General features: G+C 40.3%; 1 protein-coding gene across 1 annotated transcript; it reads left to right on the plus strand.

The window, feature by feature from the left end:
• The first annotated feature begins 380 nt into the window (after positions 1–380).
• LOC110062698 (cubilin-like) lies at positions 381–17,505 on the plus strand. The gene is made up of 14 exons (XM_020769645.2): positions 381–967; positions 1,611–1,631; positions 4,189–4,593; positions 5,167–5,568; positions 6,185–6,577; positions 8,164–8,577; positions 9,041–9,457; positions 11,152–11,477; positions 11,660–11,801; positions 12,216–12,574; positions 13,021–13,162; positions 13,556–13,927; positions 14,304–14,484; positions 15,567–17,505. The coding sequence occupies exons 1-14, from the start codon at positions 904–906 to the stop codon at positions 16,141–16,143; spliced, it is 4,215 nt and encodes a 1,404-aa protein (XP_020625304.2). The 5' UTR covers positions 381–903; the 3' UTR covers positions 16,144–17,505.
• The last annotated feature ends 178 nt before the right edge of the window (positions 17,506–17,683 follow it).

Here is a 17,683-nt window from a genome sequence, read left to right on the forward strand (position 1 = left end):
GGCAAAAGCTTTTTTCAACTTGCTAAATGCAAACGCTTCTAGTTGCTTGTAAAAAACTGACCACCAACCGCACAATTTATAGATGCGAGCTTTTTTAAAGAAACTCTAACTAATTGTAATTTGTTAGAAGATTGTGTTCATACGTTACTTTTTGCTCCTTTCTTTTCGTGTATGGCATTACTTTTCGTTGTCAGAACTCTCCGAAGAAAAGTAATTTAAAACGTTAATCATCCAATTGTAAGCCTCGAGACGATCCGTTTGATTTTTGCGGTAAGTCTTTTCTAATTCTGCTAAAAAAACAAAGAGCTTCCTGTCGCGCCTTTGTTGTTTTCGTTTCTTAAATCTCGTATTTTTTTCTTTAAAAGGAAGAATGTAAACACTTTTCCTCACAAAGTAAAATCCAATTTCGTGTTCATACTCGATGCCGTACGTTTCAGTTTTGCACCTACAGCTATCCCTACCAAGAGTACTATCCGAAGAAGAATCGTTTTGAGCAAAAGAAGAGATGTCGGAAAACAATTCAGTTCGATTACAGAATGGTGTTTAGAAGCCGTCGGTAAATATTCCCGACTGCAAATACGGGGCAGTTCCGCTCGCATGGACAGTATTTGTTCTTATGTAAATTGCTAAGACTCAAACACGGGTGTCTGTTACTTTTAAGAGAATTGCTTTTATGCACGCGCTGCTGTGATTGGACGGACGGCGTATTCGTGCTAGAAGGTCATTCAAACGTTCCGGCTGATTAATATATGTGAGAATACCAGAGTGACCTCAAAGCCTCTCATGAAATCCCTGCTTCACTGCGCATCTGCATAAATCCTGTAACACCTGAGCACTCAACACAGACGGATTCACTCCAAGCATTCCTTCAGAGTTTCTTGGATTCCACTGGCATCTGGGACCATGAAGCGAACATTTTCTTTTGTATTCCTGCTTGTCAATTTTCTATTGGTGGTGAATTGGCAAGGTAAGCCTTTCCTCTTCCTCTTTGAGATGATCGTATGTTTACATTTTATTTTTAGCATTTTAAAATTTGGCTGAGACTTTGGTTGTAACTTATGCGATACCGCGAGATGCACGAACATTTCTACGAGCATTCTTATCGTCGGTTGTTTCTTCTGTGTAGTGCAAATGAAAAGTAATCCCAAGTTGTACCGATCGATCGCATGCCCAGATACCAGTGGCGTAAACTGAAATTGTTTAATCAAAAGTTAACCAAAATAAAACTCTTTGTACGAATCCCGGAAAACCTATAAATGGTCTTCGTCTCTAAGTTAAAAGCCTTCATTTCGTGTTAGAAGTACCCCCCTTCGTATTTGCGAGGAAACTTCTGCTTATTTCTTGCGCTCGAGCGCGTATTGTCAGTCAACAATCGAATATCAAGTATTATAAAGTAATTGATTTGTCAAATTTACAGCCGATGTCTTTGTCGCGAGTGGAAAAGTTCGTGCTTGCTTCGTTTTGTGTTAATCGTGAGTCTAACTCAAATATCAACAAAAAGCTCGGCTTAATTGGGCAGCACGCTTTCTTTGTGAATATTAAATATCTTGCACATACAATTTCCTGAAGTCGACACTAATATCAATATTGTCTCGTTTATCTCTTATCAGGTGTTCAAGCACAACTTGTAGGTAAGTTGCACAAGTCGAGTAGTAAGTTTTCAGCACTTAATTAGCATCCATTTAGTTAAATCGTCATGCTAGTAAAAGTCAATACTAAACATCCATGGTGATGAAGTGGGAACGCAAATGCAAGGGAAGGTGTGTAGAATGTGCTAGCAGCTGTAAATAGACTAGGCTGACAGCGGCGGCGGAGGCGTGATTCATTAGCGTGATAATGTCGGCTGATTGACGTCTGTTTGGTGTTAGTTCTCATCGATACTAGGCGTGTTGCGGTCTTGCGATTGCTGTTGAGGTCGGAGCAAATCATTTGTAGCTAGGAATACTAAGCCAGTTATTCTCCCGCTTCTTCCGAGACGAGTAGTCCTTGTAGAATGTTACAACAAAGCCTGGAAGAAGGTTACGCGTCTATACATGATCTATCGGTATCCCCTGCTCTGATACAGCTGTGAGTTATCTAAAGTGGGATTATAAATTTTGCCAACTTGGTCTCAAATCATTAGAGTATGACTAAAATTGGCCACATTATAAATACAGGGAACTTTGAGACCGTGAATGCACATGCAGCATATTTATTTCACTTCTATGGAGGAACATTTAATATTCTTGAAACTGATGAAAAAGGGACTGAGAAGCAACCAAAATGTCACTGATTTACAAAGCCCGAAGAGATACTGCTTCAGGTACATTACACCAAACGGAATCGAGTGTTAAACTTTGAAATAGGGTATGGAAATCATTTATATTGGTCCGAAATAAGAGAAATAACTGCGAGGCAAACCGCCTTCCTAAATTATCAATGGTATTCTCCGGGCGACTTTGCGAATACTGCTGTTGCTGTTTCTCTTATTATAACTACTTTTTTTCCTGCGTTGCCCGCTTCACTTTCTTGCCCTTCGTGATTTTCAGCATAATCATGCATGTTCTTTTTGTCAATATAATTGATCACCGCTAAAAGCTTGTTTATTTCAAAAAAATTGTTATAGCGTTGAGCCCTTAAATGGGGCGGTAAAAGACCATCGGAGAATCAATTAGCATGTTTGCGCAATTCATTCGAACAGTACTTAACAATTTGGAACAGGAGTTTTAATTTTCAAGAGTAAACGTTTCAGAATCGGCAAAAAAACAAATTGCCTTAAAAGGAAAAGAAATTTCGCACACGGTGGATTTAAATGTTGACCTCTCGAAGGGGTTATCCAAGAAATGCAATGTCTTCGAAACATTCGCTATAAATATTTTTCGGTCAATTTCTCCTTCGGTTGGGACAGGAGGCGGCGACTGCGTTTGTAGGCTTAGCCCTCTACTTTAAAACTTGAGTAAACAGGGCGTAAGTTATCTCAAAGACTATCTATAGTACAAGCCTTTTTGTAAGGAGACTTGCTTAGGTTGATTCGCCGTCTAATTTTGTGTTATTTGGGTTTACTTGACGTGCCAACAAACTAAATCGCACCCATAATGTTCTCGTTCAAATGTATTCGTAATCTACAGTAAGCGTGGGAAAGGGACAAGATTTTATTTCACATGACTGCGCTAGCCAATAAACCTGTCACGAAGAATTTGAAAACTTTTCAGCACTTCGACCTTTCTTTGTTATCCTTCCATATAGTGAAAACAATTTTAGAACACTGCTTGATTCACTTTTGTGTTCAGAGTTGCTCAGCTTCCCGCCTCACCCCAAGAGAAACTCTCGTAAATGCTTTTAACATAACCTTCGTTCAGCACTGTTGATACAGATAAATCCTCCGTTTTTCAGAAACAATCCTATATTGTTGAAAGATATTGCGAGAATGGCAGAATGCAATCAATTATTTGAATCTTGATGACTTTGTTTTAATTGCTTTTTCTTTGTTCTTTTTAGCCCCCAGCTGCTGGGCTTTTGTAATAGGATTAGTTAATTTTCCTTCTCTTTTGTCATTATTTCGTGTGCCCTCCTTTGTAAACTCTGAGCAGTTTTGCAAGCAAATTGTTTTTACATTTTCGGCATTCTATGTTGGAGAAAACGGCAAAGGAGGCATATTAAAGAACGGTCAAATCAGTCAAAATCAATAAAGTAATTTCGTTTTGTTTCTCACCACTCAAGTTAAACTTGCTCGTCAAAGGACTGTGAAATGAGATAAAAAAAAATCTCTGGTTACAGCAACAGGCAAAAAGTGTTAGTCTCATCAAGAACGAGGACAGAACTATGGTCTTACATTGGTCTTGAAAACAGCACAAAATGCCTTGTTAGCAAAGTCCGCCACAATGCTTTGTGGAGTTGTGTAGTTATTTTTATTCTTTAAGCAGTAAAGTTAGTATAAACACTCGAGCACGACACTCTAAAGGTTATCACGGCGCCATAATTAAAACAGAAATACCTGTAGCGGGCTTGTCAGTCGTTTCCTCGACACGATACGTTATTTTTGTATTATTTTATTTTATTTCATTTCATTTCATTTTATTATCATCATCATATTATCATCATCATTATTATTATTATTATTATTATTATTATTATTGTTATTTATTAATTACTTTTTTTAATGTGCTAAGTTCGAAACTAAACGGTCCATATCCGCATGTTCTCTTTCAGATGATTGTGGTGGACTTCTTAAAGAGAGGAGCGGCACAATAGAGACACCAAACTACCCAAACAACTACCCTGTGGATAAAGTCTGCGCGTGGGTGATAGAAACGCAATCGGGCGATAAAGTTGTACTTACCTTTGAAACGTTTGCTCTTGAAGACAATTCTGTTTGCCAGTATGATTATGTCCTTATACGGGACGGTTCGTCGGCTAGAAGCCCGATGGTTGGAAAGTTTTGCGGCACTAGCAGGCCAGCCACTATTACTTCCACGGGTAATTTTCTGTGGATTGGTTTCCGATCAGATTCTTCTACTACAAAGATGGGGTTTAAGGCAAGCTGGAAAACAGAAAAGTCTGCCTCCACCACAGCGGCAACTACAAAGACGTTACCTCCGCCTGTTGTGCCAGAAGGTTTGTAGTATGCTGTTGTATTGTAGAATCCCGCTCGAAAACTGCCTCGACTGTAGCTGTGCAAATCAACATAGCAGAATCTAGTGATTTGTCAGGGCACGAGAAAAAATGCAAATAAAAATAAGTGCAGCTATTTATATACTCCATAAAAGTAATTTTACTCGAAACCTGAACTAGCGAACTTGAAAACAAATCGCAAAACTTAAGCAATGGTACCATGAGTAAAAAACTTCCTTGAAAATCATTATTTAAAGACGTAATCCTGCATTACTAAATAGAATGATGATGATGATGATGACGACGACGATGATGATGATGATGATGATGATGATGATGATGATGATGATGATGATGGCGATGATGGCATGACCTGAAACGCGTCACTATCAGTTTTGCTAGCTAGCACAGCCGATGTAGACGACCAAATTTAAATCCTTCACAAGTAATATGTGCATAAGTGTTCATAAGTGTTACGTAAGTTCATATGTTGGACTTGATTTTCTTTCCCTAAGTGTTTCTGATTTTTTGATGTATTTGTTTTAAGTATTGTTATTTTTTTGTAACCTCTTTCAGGGTGTGGTGGCCACATGACTGGTGACGGTGAGAATTTTACGTCACCGAATTATCCCAAATCTTACCCCGTCGACAGCGAGTGTATTTGGACTATAGTTACAACTCCTGAGGACACTATTGAACTGAAATTTCACGATTTCCATTTAGAAAATACTGGTACTTGTCGGTTTGACTTTGTAGAAATCCGACAAGGCGGCACTCGCTATTCACCACTCATTGGCAAATTTTGTGCGAGTACAATCATTTCACCCATCAACTCAACCGGAAACTCACTCTTCATTAGGCTCGTGTCTGATGGAACAGTCAGTGAAAAAGGTTTTCGAGCTACGTGGAGAAGGATTTCGCACAAAACTCCCACAACCCCAACTATCCGAGTTTCCACCACACCAACACTGGCGAAAGGTAAGCAACGCTGTTCGTATGTTGTTCTCTTCAATACTAGCGCATTGTCTCTTGACTGAAGTGACTCTACCCACTGCTTATCATATCAAAGAGACTGTCGTTTTCGGAAATCCGGAGCCTGTTGCCAAGAACAAAATGTATCTCCTAGAGTGAAGCACTCTGTCATCACAAGTCGTTCTTATCGACATTAAAGGGACAGAGTCAGCTGGCGCACATCCGCATTAGATACTATTTCATAGCTATTTGCATATCACGGAGACGCGATCCATACTGCTTTTAACCAAATAGGATAAAATAATATCATAGGATGAGCAAAAGCACACTCAAAAACAGGTTTTTCAGTAAACGATTGAAAATCAAGCAAAACGCTACGAAGATTGAAGCGGATTTCTAGATGTACTAGACGCGTATCTTTGATTTCAGGTTGAGGTGAACTGTTTTCAAAGTGGGAAAACTGGTATCCCGGTCAGCGCGGTCCTAAAGCTGACTGTGTCCCTTTAAAGATAAATTAGACAAAAAGGCACCGGGAAAGTGTCTCATGCATGCAATCGTGTCGTGAACTGCCGGTAGTTTTCTAACTCTAACTTCTAGCTCTTTTACTTCTTTTTATCGTCAGAGTGTGGAGGTGTCTTAAATGAAGAAAATGGGGAAATTACTAGCCCAGGCTACCCAAACCCGTATCCATTAAACAAGCAATGTACCTGGGTCATTTTGGCAAAAGAGGGCAAAGCAATTGAATTAACGTTCCGAGCATTTGAACTGGAGAGGCACTCTAACTGCCGTTATGACTACTTGGAAGTGCATGACGGCGATGGACCACAAATGCCTTTGCTTGGGAAATTCTGTGGTAACGTGGTTCCTGCTCCCGTCAAATCTTCGCAAAACGCCATATACATAAAGTTTTACTCTGATGGACTTACTCCCAAGCGCGGATTTACACTTAAATGGCAGACCTTTGAACGGCAATCCCCGCCACCTGGGCCTCCTCCCTCGCCCGATGGAAACAAAGGTATGGTATTTGTCTATTCGAGTATGTACCGTGCTCTTATAAGTTCTACTGGAACTTAAGGCTGCTACATCGGCTAATTGTGGCATAGATTGGATTCTTCACGCGCTATGATTGTCAAGTAAGTTGTACATATATGAAGGAAGCAATGTTTTACGTTTCACTCGCCGTCAGAGAGCCTATAAGAAAGCCTAAGCCAATACCATCTGTTTGCATGATAGAGCGGTTTTCAATTGAGTGTCGTAAAGCCAAAGCCAAATTAATCACTCAAGCCAATCAAAGAGGCCATAAACATTACAGTGAGCCAATCAAAACCCGAAGTAATTACAAGTAGCTGACGCAAAGCGCGGGAAAACGAGTGCAAACGAGTTACGATTGGTTTTGGTTTTACTTCTGATTCGATGAAAAATTGGCGGGAGTATTTTAAGCCAATCGCGTAGAGTAGTAAGCGCAAAACCAATTACTTTTCGACACTCAAATCAGAACCACTCTGTACATGTATCTAATAATTATTCCACGAGACGCGTTGGACATGAGATGGTACTACGCGCCTCGCTGGCTGTAACCATCTCATATCCAACAAGCGCGAGTGGAATAATCGTTTTATAAAAACGCCCCCAAAACATTGAAAACTAAAATAAAAACGTCCCAAAAAAGTACGCGTACGTTTACCATATTTGTAGAGCATGGTATAATTAAAATTGGTTCGTGCTTAGCGTGCGTATATCGAGTTATGGATGCTCACGGGAAGTTTGGAGAGCACGAAAGAAGCGTAAGAGTTGCTCGAGGCGACAGCCGAAAGCAACTCTAGCTTCTTGTTATAATGTTATATTGGCTCATATAATACCATGATGGCTAAGCCAATGAAATGGAAAATTACACATTTGAGGTCTAGACTGAAAGCTCTTAGTGAGTGAATGAGTCTAGGTCAGTACATTGGGTCGCTTTTCGAGATCTCAAAAGCACATTATTTTCTGAAAAGGTATCGGAAAACCATCTTCTATTTGTTTCGAATAAAAACTGACGACATAAATAATAACGCTTCTTCCGGCGGTCAAGAGTGCACGGCAATGTCGGCAATGCAAAGAACGCATAAAGTGGTTGAGCTTCAATGTTTTCCTCAACGATGTGTTTATGAATGTATGGAGACACTGTTTCCAATTCATAGTTCATCCTCTGATCATGATATTAAAAAATTCTGTGGAGTCCGACGAACTTAAATGTTTACGTAGCAGTTTTGACAACAACAACAACAGCTTTATTTATCCCTTTTTTTATGAATGTATGGAGACACTGTTTCCAGTTCATAGTCCATCCTCTGATCATGACTTTAAAAAATTCCTATACCTTGTTTTTGGGGGGTTTTTTGATCAGCTTCTTTTTGAAAATTTACGTATTTTTAAAGTTGCCGCTATACAAATAACAAGAGTGAAGTGTTCTGACCACACATCAGTTTGGCTAGACATATGCTCTTACCTCTACGCATTTGTAGTGTCCTGCTTGTTTTGTTAAATAATTTGCAGCCAATGCTGAGCAGTACTCGGCTTCTTTCTTATTCGATTTGTTATTTTGTGCTCTATTTTTTACAGCTTGCGGCGGCACATTTACCACGATGTCTGGTGTTATGCAGAGCTCTCTCTATCCGGAGAACTATCCCGTAGACGTGCTATGTCAGTGGGTTATCCAACTACCACCACAGTACAGAATACGCCTGGAGTTCATGGACTTTCAATTGGAAGCGAGCAGAAGCTGTCAATATGATTTCGTGCTAGTAATGGACGGTTCACCTTCCTCGCCAACCGCTCTAGGGAAATTTTGTGGAAACTCAAGTAAGAACGTTGTGGACTCTAGGACCAATGTAATGACTGTTCTGTTTAAGTCGGATGAGACAAAGACCAAGAAAGGATTTCAAGCTTACTGGTATGCTCAGCCGGCCATCATTAACATTACACCTTCTCCTATAACACCGACAAAAGTTCCATCGAACGAAATTAACGGAACTGGTGAGTGCAACAAAGACAACGTGAACTTTATTGCTAAGTTTGTAAATATAGCATTTGCAAGGTAAGAGACACTAAGAGAAAAATAACTGGCTAATCTAGTTGAGTATTTATTCATCCTTTTTTAAAACGTCTCTATATCAGTTAACTTCTAGGACAGTTAACTTCTTACACTCTTAACTTCTTCGTCTAAACGTGTACTGTGCGTGCATTTTGCGTCCATTGAAGGGGTACAGATCAAACCGAAATACGGTTTCTTTGTTTCTAACTTGCAGAGTATACATTGAGCGAAGAAGTATCTTTAATTTTCTGCTCTTCCTTGCCCTGCCCTAGAGTAACAATTCCACCTAATGATCGTATTTAGTGTTTTAATGAAGATACGAGAGAATCCATCCAAAAATTAAAATGACGAAGCGTAGTTACCGACAAATTATCCTCCAGCTAATGACTATACTTAAACTTTTAGATTGCGGAGGAAAACGCATGCGTCCAAGTGGTGATATCTTCTCACCCTCTTACTCCATTTCTTCGTCCGTACCAGCTGACTGCGTGTGGATTTTGTCAGTGTACGATGGAGACAAAATTGCGATCGGTTTCAACGAGTTTGATTTAGCCGTCGCTGTAAACTGCGCTTCTGAGTATGTGGAATTGAGGGATGGGGAATCGGACGACTCTCCTCTGCTGGGACGGTACTGCGAATCTGCACCGATGGTGGTACTCGGTTCTACGAACAAGATGTGGATGCGCTATTATTCGGTTGGGACGGGAAGGAAAGGTTTTGAAGCTACCTGGACTACAATGAAGCAGACAACGCAGGTGGAAAAACCTAACAGTCCAGAAGTGGGCGATGTGAAGAAAACGGAATCTCTTCCTTATCCACCAAGTAAGTTGCACTTTTATCGTAAGAGTTATAAAAATCTTTTTTTCTCCTTGCCATATGAGGAAACTGTCTTGTGAACAAGGGCTGAGCGTAGAGGTAAAGAAATTTATCAAGTACAGGAGGTTGTCTTGGCTGCCAATAAGGTTATAGGAGCACTCACAATGTCATCGTTCAATTGACCACATGTTATCTTTAAAGAGAGAGATTAATTTTTTCTTAGACCCATACATGGAAACAAGTTCTTTACCGTAGATATAATCTGTAGATGCCAAGGTATCTTAATCTATCTTATTATATGGCTAGCTCCGTGAGCGGGCAAGATGAATCAAATCCTGCGCTGTGATTGGCTACCCGAACAGGCAAGATGGAGCTATCTTGCCCGCTCGGGACTATCCGCCGTGTCCCGCAAGAAAAATTTCCCCGAAAGCCATGTAATAAATCCTTTATTGACCAAGCTTGTTCGGTCAAGATGGCTGGATATTGGCCTCGTTCTTTTTTTACAAGTTTATGGACCTCGCAAAAAAAACTCGCAAAAAAAGAACTTGGCCAATATCCAGTCGTCTTGACCTCACACTTGGTCGATCACCCATAGATATTTTCGTGTTGCGGTTAATATACACTCAGCTGTTCACGAGACGATCATATATATGGTTCAGATCCAGCTATCAGGCAATCTGGTTACTGATTGGCGTTATCTGGTCAAAGATGTAGCCTTCATGGTTTTTGGAGGCTCGCCTCATAGGGCAGTTTTCAAACACTTGTTTTGCATTACTACCTTACACAATGGGCTTACACGCGCTCCTTTCTCAGCCAATCAGAAGTAAAACAAAAACCAATTGTGAGTTGGTGGCACACGTTTTCCTGCGCTTCGCGTTAGCTACGTGTATTTGCTTGAAGTTAATTAATTCACTAGATTTTCTGTGTCCTTGGTGATTAGTCAGAGTGATAACCTTTGTTTTGGTTTACTACACTCAAATGAAAACCGCTCTATATGTAATGGTATATACCGTTGAATGATCTATCTCGTATTACTATAAATCTACTAACGTTCTATCACGAATGCCGTTCTCTGATTGGCTACGCTACTCACTGTCTATGCTGTGATAGATAGTGAGTAGCGTAGCAGTGTGCGCTTGTTAACAAAATAACGGCAGCTTCTTGGCGTTTTCAAGGTGTCTGTGAGGAGGATTTAGATAAACTTTTGAAGTACTAGTAGAATTATACTTAAAAGATTAGATTATTCGCTCTCGATTTCTATGCGTCATAGTTGACTCGGGCTACACCCTCGGCAACTGTCACGCGATAGAAATCTCGAGCTCATCTAATTGTTTATTATTAGGCGATGCAACATTATCTAAAGTTATTTGACTGCAAAAAAGGCAATTGGCAATTTTTACACATGTGCCTTCTATACTTAAAGAAGCACTGCTAGTTACCAAAAACGCAGATCGAGTGATGCACCGTGCTGGCACTTCTCTATTTTTGCCCTGCGTGTAAGTGTTTACTATTTCCTTTGGTTGCTTTTGTTTTTCGTTTGCCACTTTTCCCCATGAAGTGGAGAAATAATAGACGGTTCTACGTATGATACTCATTTTCTGCGTTTTCTAGAAGCATTCCGCCATTTATTCCTTTTCTGCTTCTTGTGATAAATAATTATTTTGTGCCAGATTTATTTAATTTTATTTCTTTTATCAAAGAAAAATGCGTGGAGGCCCTTGGTATTGAGAATGGTGGAGTCAAAGATGGCCAGCTGACGGCCTCTTCTGTGTGGATGGGTGTGAACACATTTGGTCCTCAGCAAGCCAGACTTCACAACCAAAAATGGCCACAAGGCTGGAGTGCTGACCTAACTGATAAACAACCATGGCTTAAAGTGTCGTTGCAGTCGGACTATGTGATTACTGGCATCGCCACGCAAGGTTATGGTAATCCAGTCTTCCGTGAATGGGTTGAAAGCTATTACTTAGTCTGGCTGGACACTAAGGCTGGTGAAGTCTTTTATCGTGAGGATGGCAAAGTCAAGGTAGGCGTATGTCTGAAGGTTTTTTTGCATTTTCCTTCCACTTTTAACCCTGTCTAATTTTTCAAGAAAATAGTTTTACTTTAAGGGAACAGTAGAACGTCCTGAAGACTGAAAGAAATTAATTCAAACCAATTTAGTTACATAAAAAAAAACTTCTCTCTGAGATTATTTGAATTTATTAGGTTTTAGATGGTAACAGTGATCACGATACCGTTGTCCGTCATGTGCTAAAGGAGCCCTTTATAACTAAAGAAGTAACTGTCCGGCCCAGAATGTGGAAGGGCAGCGTTGGCCTTCGAATGGAGTTATACGGATGTAAACTTGGTAAGCTCTGTTTATGTAAGAGCCTTGGCGACTCTGTACATGGAAGCGAAGGAATGTGTGAAGTGTGTGAATGTGTGAAAAGAGCAGTGTCATTATTTGATTTTCTATTGTAAATGTATTCTGCTGATCACATTACATCATTTTTACACGATTAATTTAGTTTCTTATTCATTTCACTTCTGAGGTTCGTATAACTTCGAGAGTTGCTTGTAGTCTTCAACTAAAATTCAAGTTCTGTTTTCTTTCGCTACCTCGTCACGAGGTGCCAAACAGACCGTAAGAAAGAAAGAGAAACATTTTTTTCTGGTGATTTCCCTTCTCAAAACTCCAAGGTTAAATTTGCTAAACCTTATTGCTAGGGTCACGTCCATGAGGTGATAGCTGAAGTTAATGTTAAAAAACCTCTTTATTCAGATGATTGTCAAGAACCACTTGGACTAGGAAACCGAAACATTAAAGATGAACAACTGACAGCATCTTCTGCTTGGGGCGATAATCCAGAAAAGTTCGGTGCTCACAGGGGCCGGCTCAATTTAGATCGCTGGCCTCAAGGTTGGACAGCCAGTGTAGAAGACGCTTCTCCGTGGTTTCAAGTGAATCTGAACGACCCTATTATTGTAACGAGAGTAGCTACGCAAGGATACGGAGGGCCTGCGGGAATTGGTCAATGGGTAGAGAAGTACCGATTGTCTTGGGAAAATGAAGAGGGTACTTGGCGCAATTACTCCCATCCTCATCGTGTAAGCAGTTCAGCTGTCCACTGGAAGAACAAGGTGATTTACTTTTCTTAAACATCTGGAACATCAAAGCGCGATCTTAGAAGCATTTACTTACTGCATGAGAAGCGTAAGAGCAATGCACGAGCTAAGAGCAAGCGAAGGTAACTCTAGATTCAGATGCAATCTGCAACTGGACTCTCAAGTGACCCTTACCTCAATTAGAGCATAGCTACAACAAGAACCAAATCTTTTATAACATAAGAACAGGGATGGGAAAAACGTGAGAGGCAAATTGTATTCGAATGATAGACTCAAAATTCTGTTTTATGCCTAGTAAAGATACAGAAACTCTTTCAGCTCCGTTTTTGTTTTCCCTGTCGATGCTTTGTGGGACTAGAAGAACTTGTCACTAGTTCCTGCGTTTTAGTGTGCAATGTAGGTTTCCAAAGTACACTAAAACGAGGAAACAAACCTTGTCTAATCTTAACCTTATTTTGCAGGTATTTCATGGAAATAAAGACAAGACGACAGTGGTGTCACACACTTTGCAGAATGTCTTAAAGTCAAGCAAAATCCGTTTCTGGCCCCTGGTCAACCATAACTTTGTTTCCATGCGGACGGAACTGTATGGCTGTATGGGAGGTATAGGTTACTTCTTATTCTCAAAAATCTGGCGTCGTCCTATTCTGAAATGCTTGATGATCTTCAGTTAAAGGTGCTATAAACAATTGTACCTCCTTGAGTACAAAGATCGTGTCACCACCGAGGGTGCAAATCACGTGTTGAATACCTAGCAATTTATGCGCTCAAATGTCGTTGAATATTTTTTAAAAGTCTCGATCAATTCAGTTGATCACCATGCTGAGTATCCTTCCTTCTCTTTGCATCTAAGTGTACAGCAATATTTCAATAAAGCGATACCATTAAGCCGTCCTCTCTTGATTGAATTTCCCCCCATATGCAGCTGCATTAATTTTGCGGCTTAGAAATATATTGTCTAAACGTTGTTTGCTTATGTTCTTTAAAACCTTACAGAATCTTCAAAAACCGTAACTGAATGCACTACAATTGGTCATCGCATGACTGGTGAATCAAATCCACCCAGCAAAAAGGATTGCCAATGGCATGTCACTTCATCCAAAGAGGACGGCACGGTAACACTCAAGTTCACAGCTTTTGACTTCTCAAAAAGCGATCCTTTCTGTAGCAAAGACTACATTGAAGTCAGGAACGGCCTTACTAAACATGCTCCCGTAATAGGAAAATACTGTGGAGGCAAGATGCCTGCTCCAGTGCAATCTTCGGGAAATGGTCTCTGGGTTCGTTATGTGGTGTCTGGTGAGATCAAAACTAGGATTGGCATGACTTACCATGATGGTCCTAAAGCCCCTGTACAAAGAGAGAAAGGTATGTTAGTTTTCCTGTTTGTATGAAGATTCCTAAACTGTAATATACCCAGGGTTGCAATGTTGCACGATGTTGCAATGTTCCCAAGAGGAACAACAACCCGCGATTGAGCCTGCCCTAGATCTGAAATACTGCTCCGTTCGCTATTAAAAAATTCGACATTGATTTCATATTATGCTGTTTATTCTCAGATCAACTTACAGTTCTTTTGCTCTTAACTGTTAAATGGCTTTTGTTGTCGCAAAGCTGCATTTGGTGTCTTTTTTTAAAGATTTTTATCATCATTTTTCATTTTTTATCAGAAAATCTGTCCCATGTATTTATCGATCAATCTAAGTGAATTGCGTTGTTTGATAATTTTCTGTTCCATTTGTAGGATGTGGAATTCGAAAACATTCAACTCCACCCAGCCAAACGGACGGACGTACGCCCAAACAATGGCCTGGACAATGGCCCTGGCAAGTAGCCCTACTTCTTATGGGACAGTCTGTTCAACAGTGTGGTGGGGCTCTTATTGCTCCTCGGTGGGTCCTCACAGCAGCTCACTGTTTTAAAAGGTAATGTTCATTTATATTAGTCACTTCTCTTCCTAAAAGCGGAAGCATAATAATGCTTAGTGAAACCTATGGTAATAGTTTCAATGCAGTCATCAAATTTTAATTTTCCATTGTGGGAGAAATTCCAAGGAGAACATAGCGCACAGATAATCAAATAATCAGATTTTTGTTTTTTGTTTTTTCGTGTGTGTGTGAGGTAGGGTTAATCCCCTTCTACCATTGGGTACATAGTGGCCATTTTAATGCCTAACGATTATCTCCACACTCTTTAAGTGTTGCTGACTGAATGTTATCATTACAGCGACATCCCGCCTATACGTTACTGCTATAACTCGCATATGTTCATTTGACTATGCTGTGTATAATATCGATGGCTGTTAACATTTCAATTTGCTTCTCAGTAATACAGGGCTATAAAGCCGTCCAACCCATTCCGTACTGCCCATTTCAGATGGCTGCGTCGTACCTTTGTTGCTCTCGTTTTCGCTGTTTACTTGAAATGCAAGTTGACGAAATAAGAAGTTTATTTATTCCGCGTAAATCATACTTTTTATTACTTAAGGTCATTCCACTGAAATAGAACCTGCACTGAGATGTTTGTCAATCTTTACCTATTGATTTTTTATATTATATGAACTTTTGAAATAAAAATTTAGGGGTCCCTGTGTTCGTTTAGGAGCAACAGCAACTAGTTTTTACCAAATAAATCCTTATAATCGCACCATGATCATAGTCACGATTTCTTGCTAAATTCACGTTTCCGACGATTGCTTCTTGTTCTACGCTGAGAATTTGGTCCTTATTTATTTTACATAGAGAAATTTATTACTCAATTCAAAACAACAGAAAAAAAAAATGATAGGTCACCGTACTCGTTTTTCAGAAAATGACGATTTACCTCTATGGCGAGGTCCAGCCGTAAAGAAAAGCCGCCATTTTTTAATGCGCGCGCGCTAATCACGCGTGAAATTACGCGCAGTAGGGATGCGCAATGCAGTGCTGGGGAATGACCTTAACTCCGTACATATCTCTCATACTAATAAAGCACAGTTCCGGGTAAAATTCCCTACTTGCATTTGCAGGTTCAAGCAGCCTCTTCAATGGGTCATACGTGCCGGAGAGTTTGATCTCACCCTAGAGGAAAATTCCGAGCAAAACATACGAGCTGAAGCAATATATGTTCATTCTTCATACATATCTGCTACAAACGAGAATGATATTGCCTTGGTGTACCTCGAAAAGCCGGCGCAGGTGAACGACACAGTTGACATAATTTGCCTTCCCGATGAAGGAGACGTTCAGCCTGGAAGCTCTTGTGCTTCTGCAGGGTGGGGTTTTACACCAAATCTGCATCATACTTCTGCGCCACTAAGATCACAGGTGGTGCCCGTTGTATCTCGCCAGGAATGTAATAGATTCAGTTCCTACGGCGGTCTGGTAAAAGAAGGAATGATTTGCGCAGGGTTTGCGAAAGGCGGCGAAGATAGCTGTTACGGAGATGGTGGAAGTCCTCTCATGTGCCAAATCTCGCAAGGAAAGTGGGTTGTTGGCGGGATTAATAGCTGGGGGCAAGGTTGCGGACTCCCTGGCAAGTATAGTGTGTACACATTCACGGAGAAGTACCGAGACTGGATTAATCGACACTTGCAAGCAAACTGATCGTCGGTTGTGGAAATGGGCGCTGAAGCAATAGTTTATTCAACTCTGCCATGGGTATTTAAATAGTCCAACGTGAAACTTATAGCTGGCCCCGGTTGACTTGCCGTTTCGTTTGGCACATGCTAGGAGCTGCTCATCTTGCTCAGTTTCCCAGCTTGGACACCTCAGCTGGGAAACCTCGACGTTGCACTTGTGTTGGTCGATCATTCTTGACACATTGTAAAAGGAAATGTTAAAGTTACCTTAAGTTTATTACAACCAAACCAGACATTTAGTGTTTTTTGATGTGCGAATAGACAATAGGCTGCATAGCCCGAGTCCATAACAATAATAGCTGGAGCTGCTTGTCTTACCTTGTTGCGTTTCTACCGGTCAAGGGATCTTTGATTTTTCTAACCTAACTAATTGGTATCATATCAAATGTCGGTCCTAATAGAAACAAAAATCAAATAGGTCTTCTTTCGTTTGTGTGCTGATGTTACTGATCAAATGCTAATCAAGGTCTATAGCCACTTTAAATCGTGTATTTATCTGCTGGTACTAACATAAACGTAGTCTCGCGCTGATAAGATAGTTGACGTGCTTCCGGTGATGTTATGAATAAGGCGCCTTCAAGCCCATTTCAAGTCTGGTCGTTCACCGTAACAGGTAGTTATAGCGGATAAAAATTCTCTTTGCTGGCAAACACTTCTCTTTGTGTGGAATATGTGGTTTCCTGAATGGCTGTTTCCCCGTCTACCCTACACCATGGTTTATTCCCACACACCATGTTTTATTCCCATACTGAAGGCGTGAATGGGATGTATCGGGTTTTCTATAATAATGCTGCCGGATTGCTCGTGTTTACAACCCAAACCTTAACGTGATCGAAAAGGAACGATTGTCGTCAACATTGGAATCTATTCGTGATATAACATTCACCTGAAGGATCCTGAAGAGGCAGATTCAAGAGTCTTATTTTGTTGCCAAGACTGCACGGTTATCTCCTTAGTGAATTTTGACTGTTTTTGTTACAGTGAAGGGTAGATTTCTTTTAACGGCCAATACAATCTTCTACAAGTTTTTTCAAGCTATCAATAATAGACATTGTTTTGAGGCGGACTTAACTGAACACGAATATTTAGCGTGCCAACTGGCGAAGATAAATGTACACCATATTATAGGAATAGAAATATGTTCTTACTATAATACCTGCAACGGGTATTGGTTTAGTGGAGGATTGGTTATTTCTTTATCACAGTGAAGCAAATTATTCAGTGCTCTCGCCGTGAACATTTAAAAATAGTGCTACTGCAATAAACTGCGACCGGTATGAGTCTGAGATTGTAGGTGTTGCAACGTCAATAAAATATATTAATCGTTTGTCTCGCGATGTTAAATCACGGCACGGTTCCCACGGTCAGGTAAACGTCCAGACGAACAATTTTACTTCTACATTGGGTAAAATACCGCACATTGTCGATTTGGTGAAGGAAATTCCAAAATTCTGTCTCAGCAAAAGGTCAATAAAGTCAGGGAAATACTTGGGCCCATCTTAAGT

Source organism: Orbicella faveolata, unplaced genomic scaffold (genome assembly GCF_042242905.1).
Source record: "Orbicella faveolata isolate gen_17 unplaced genomic scaffold, um_ofav_v1 contig_13, whole genome shotgun sequence".
In the NCBI taxonomy this organism is placed as follows: Eukaryota; Metazoa; Cnidaria; class Anthozoa; order Scleractinia; family Merulinidae; genus Orbicella; species Orbicella faveolata.

Bases quoted from the DNA above. Each gene is read 5' to 3' on its own strand.
- LOC110062698 (XM_020769645.2), top strand. From the start codon at position 904: ATGAAGCGAACATTTTCTTTTGTATTCCTGCTTGTCAATTTTCTATTG. The intron at 1,632-4,188 runs GTAAGTTGCACA...GTTCTCTTTCAG, and splicing joins TGTTCAAGCACAACTTGTAG to ATGATTGTGGTGGACTTCTT. The intron at 8,578-9,040 runs GTGAGTGCAACA...TTAAACTTTTAG, and splicing joins GAACGAAATTAACGGAACTG to ATTGCGGAGGAAAACGCATG.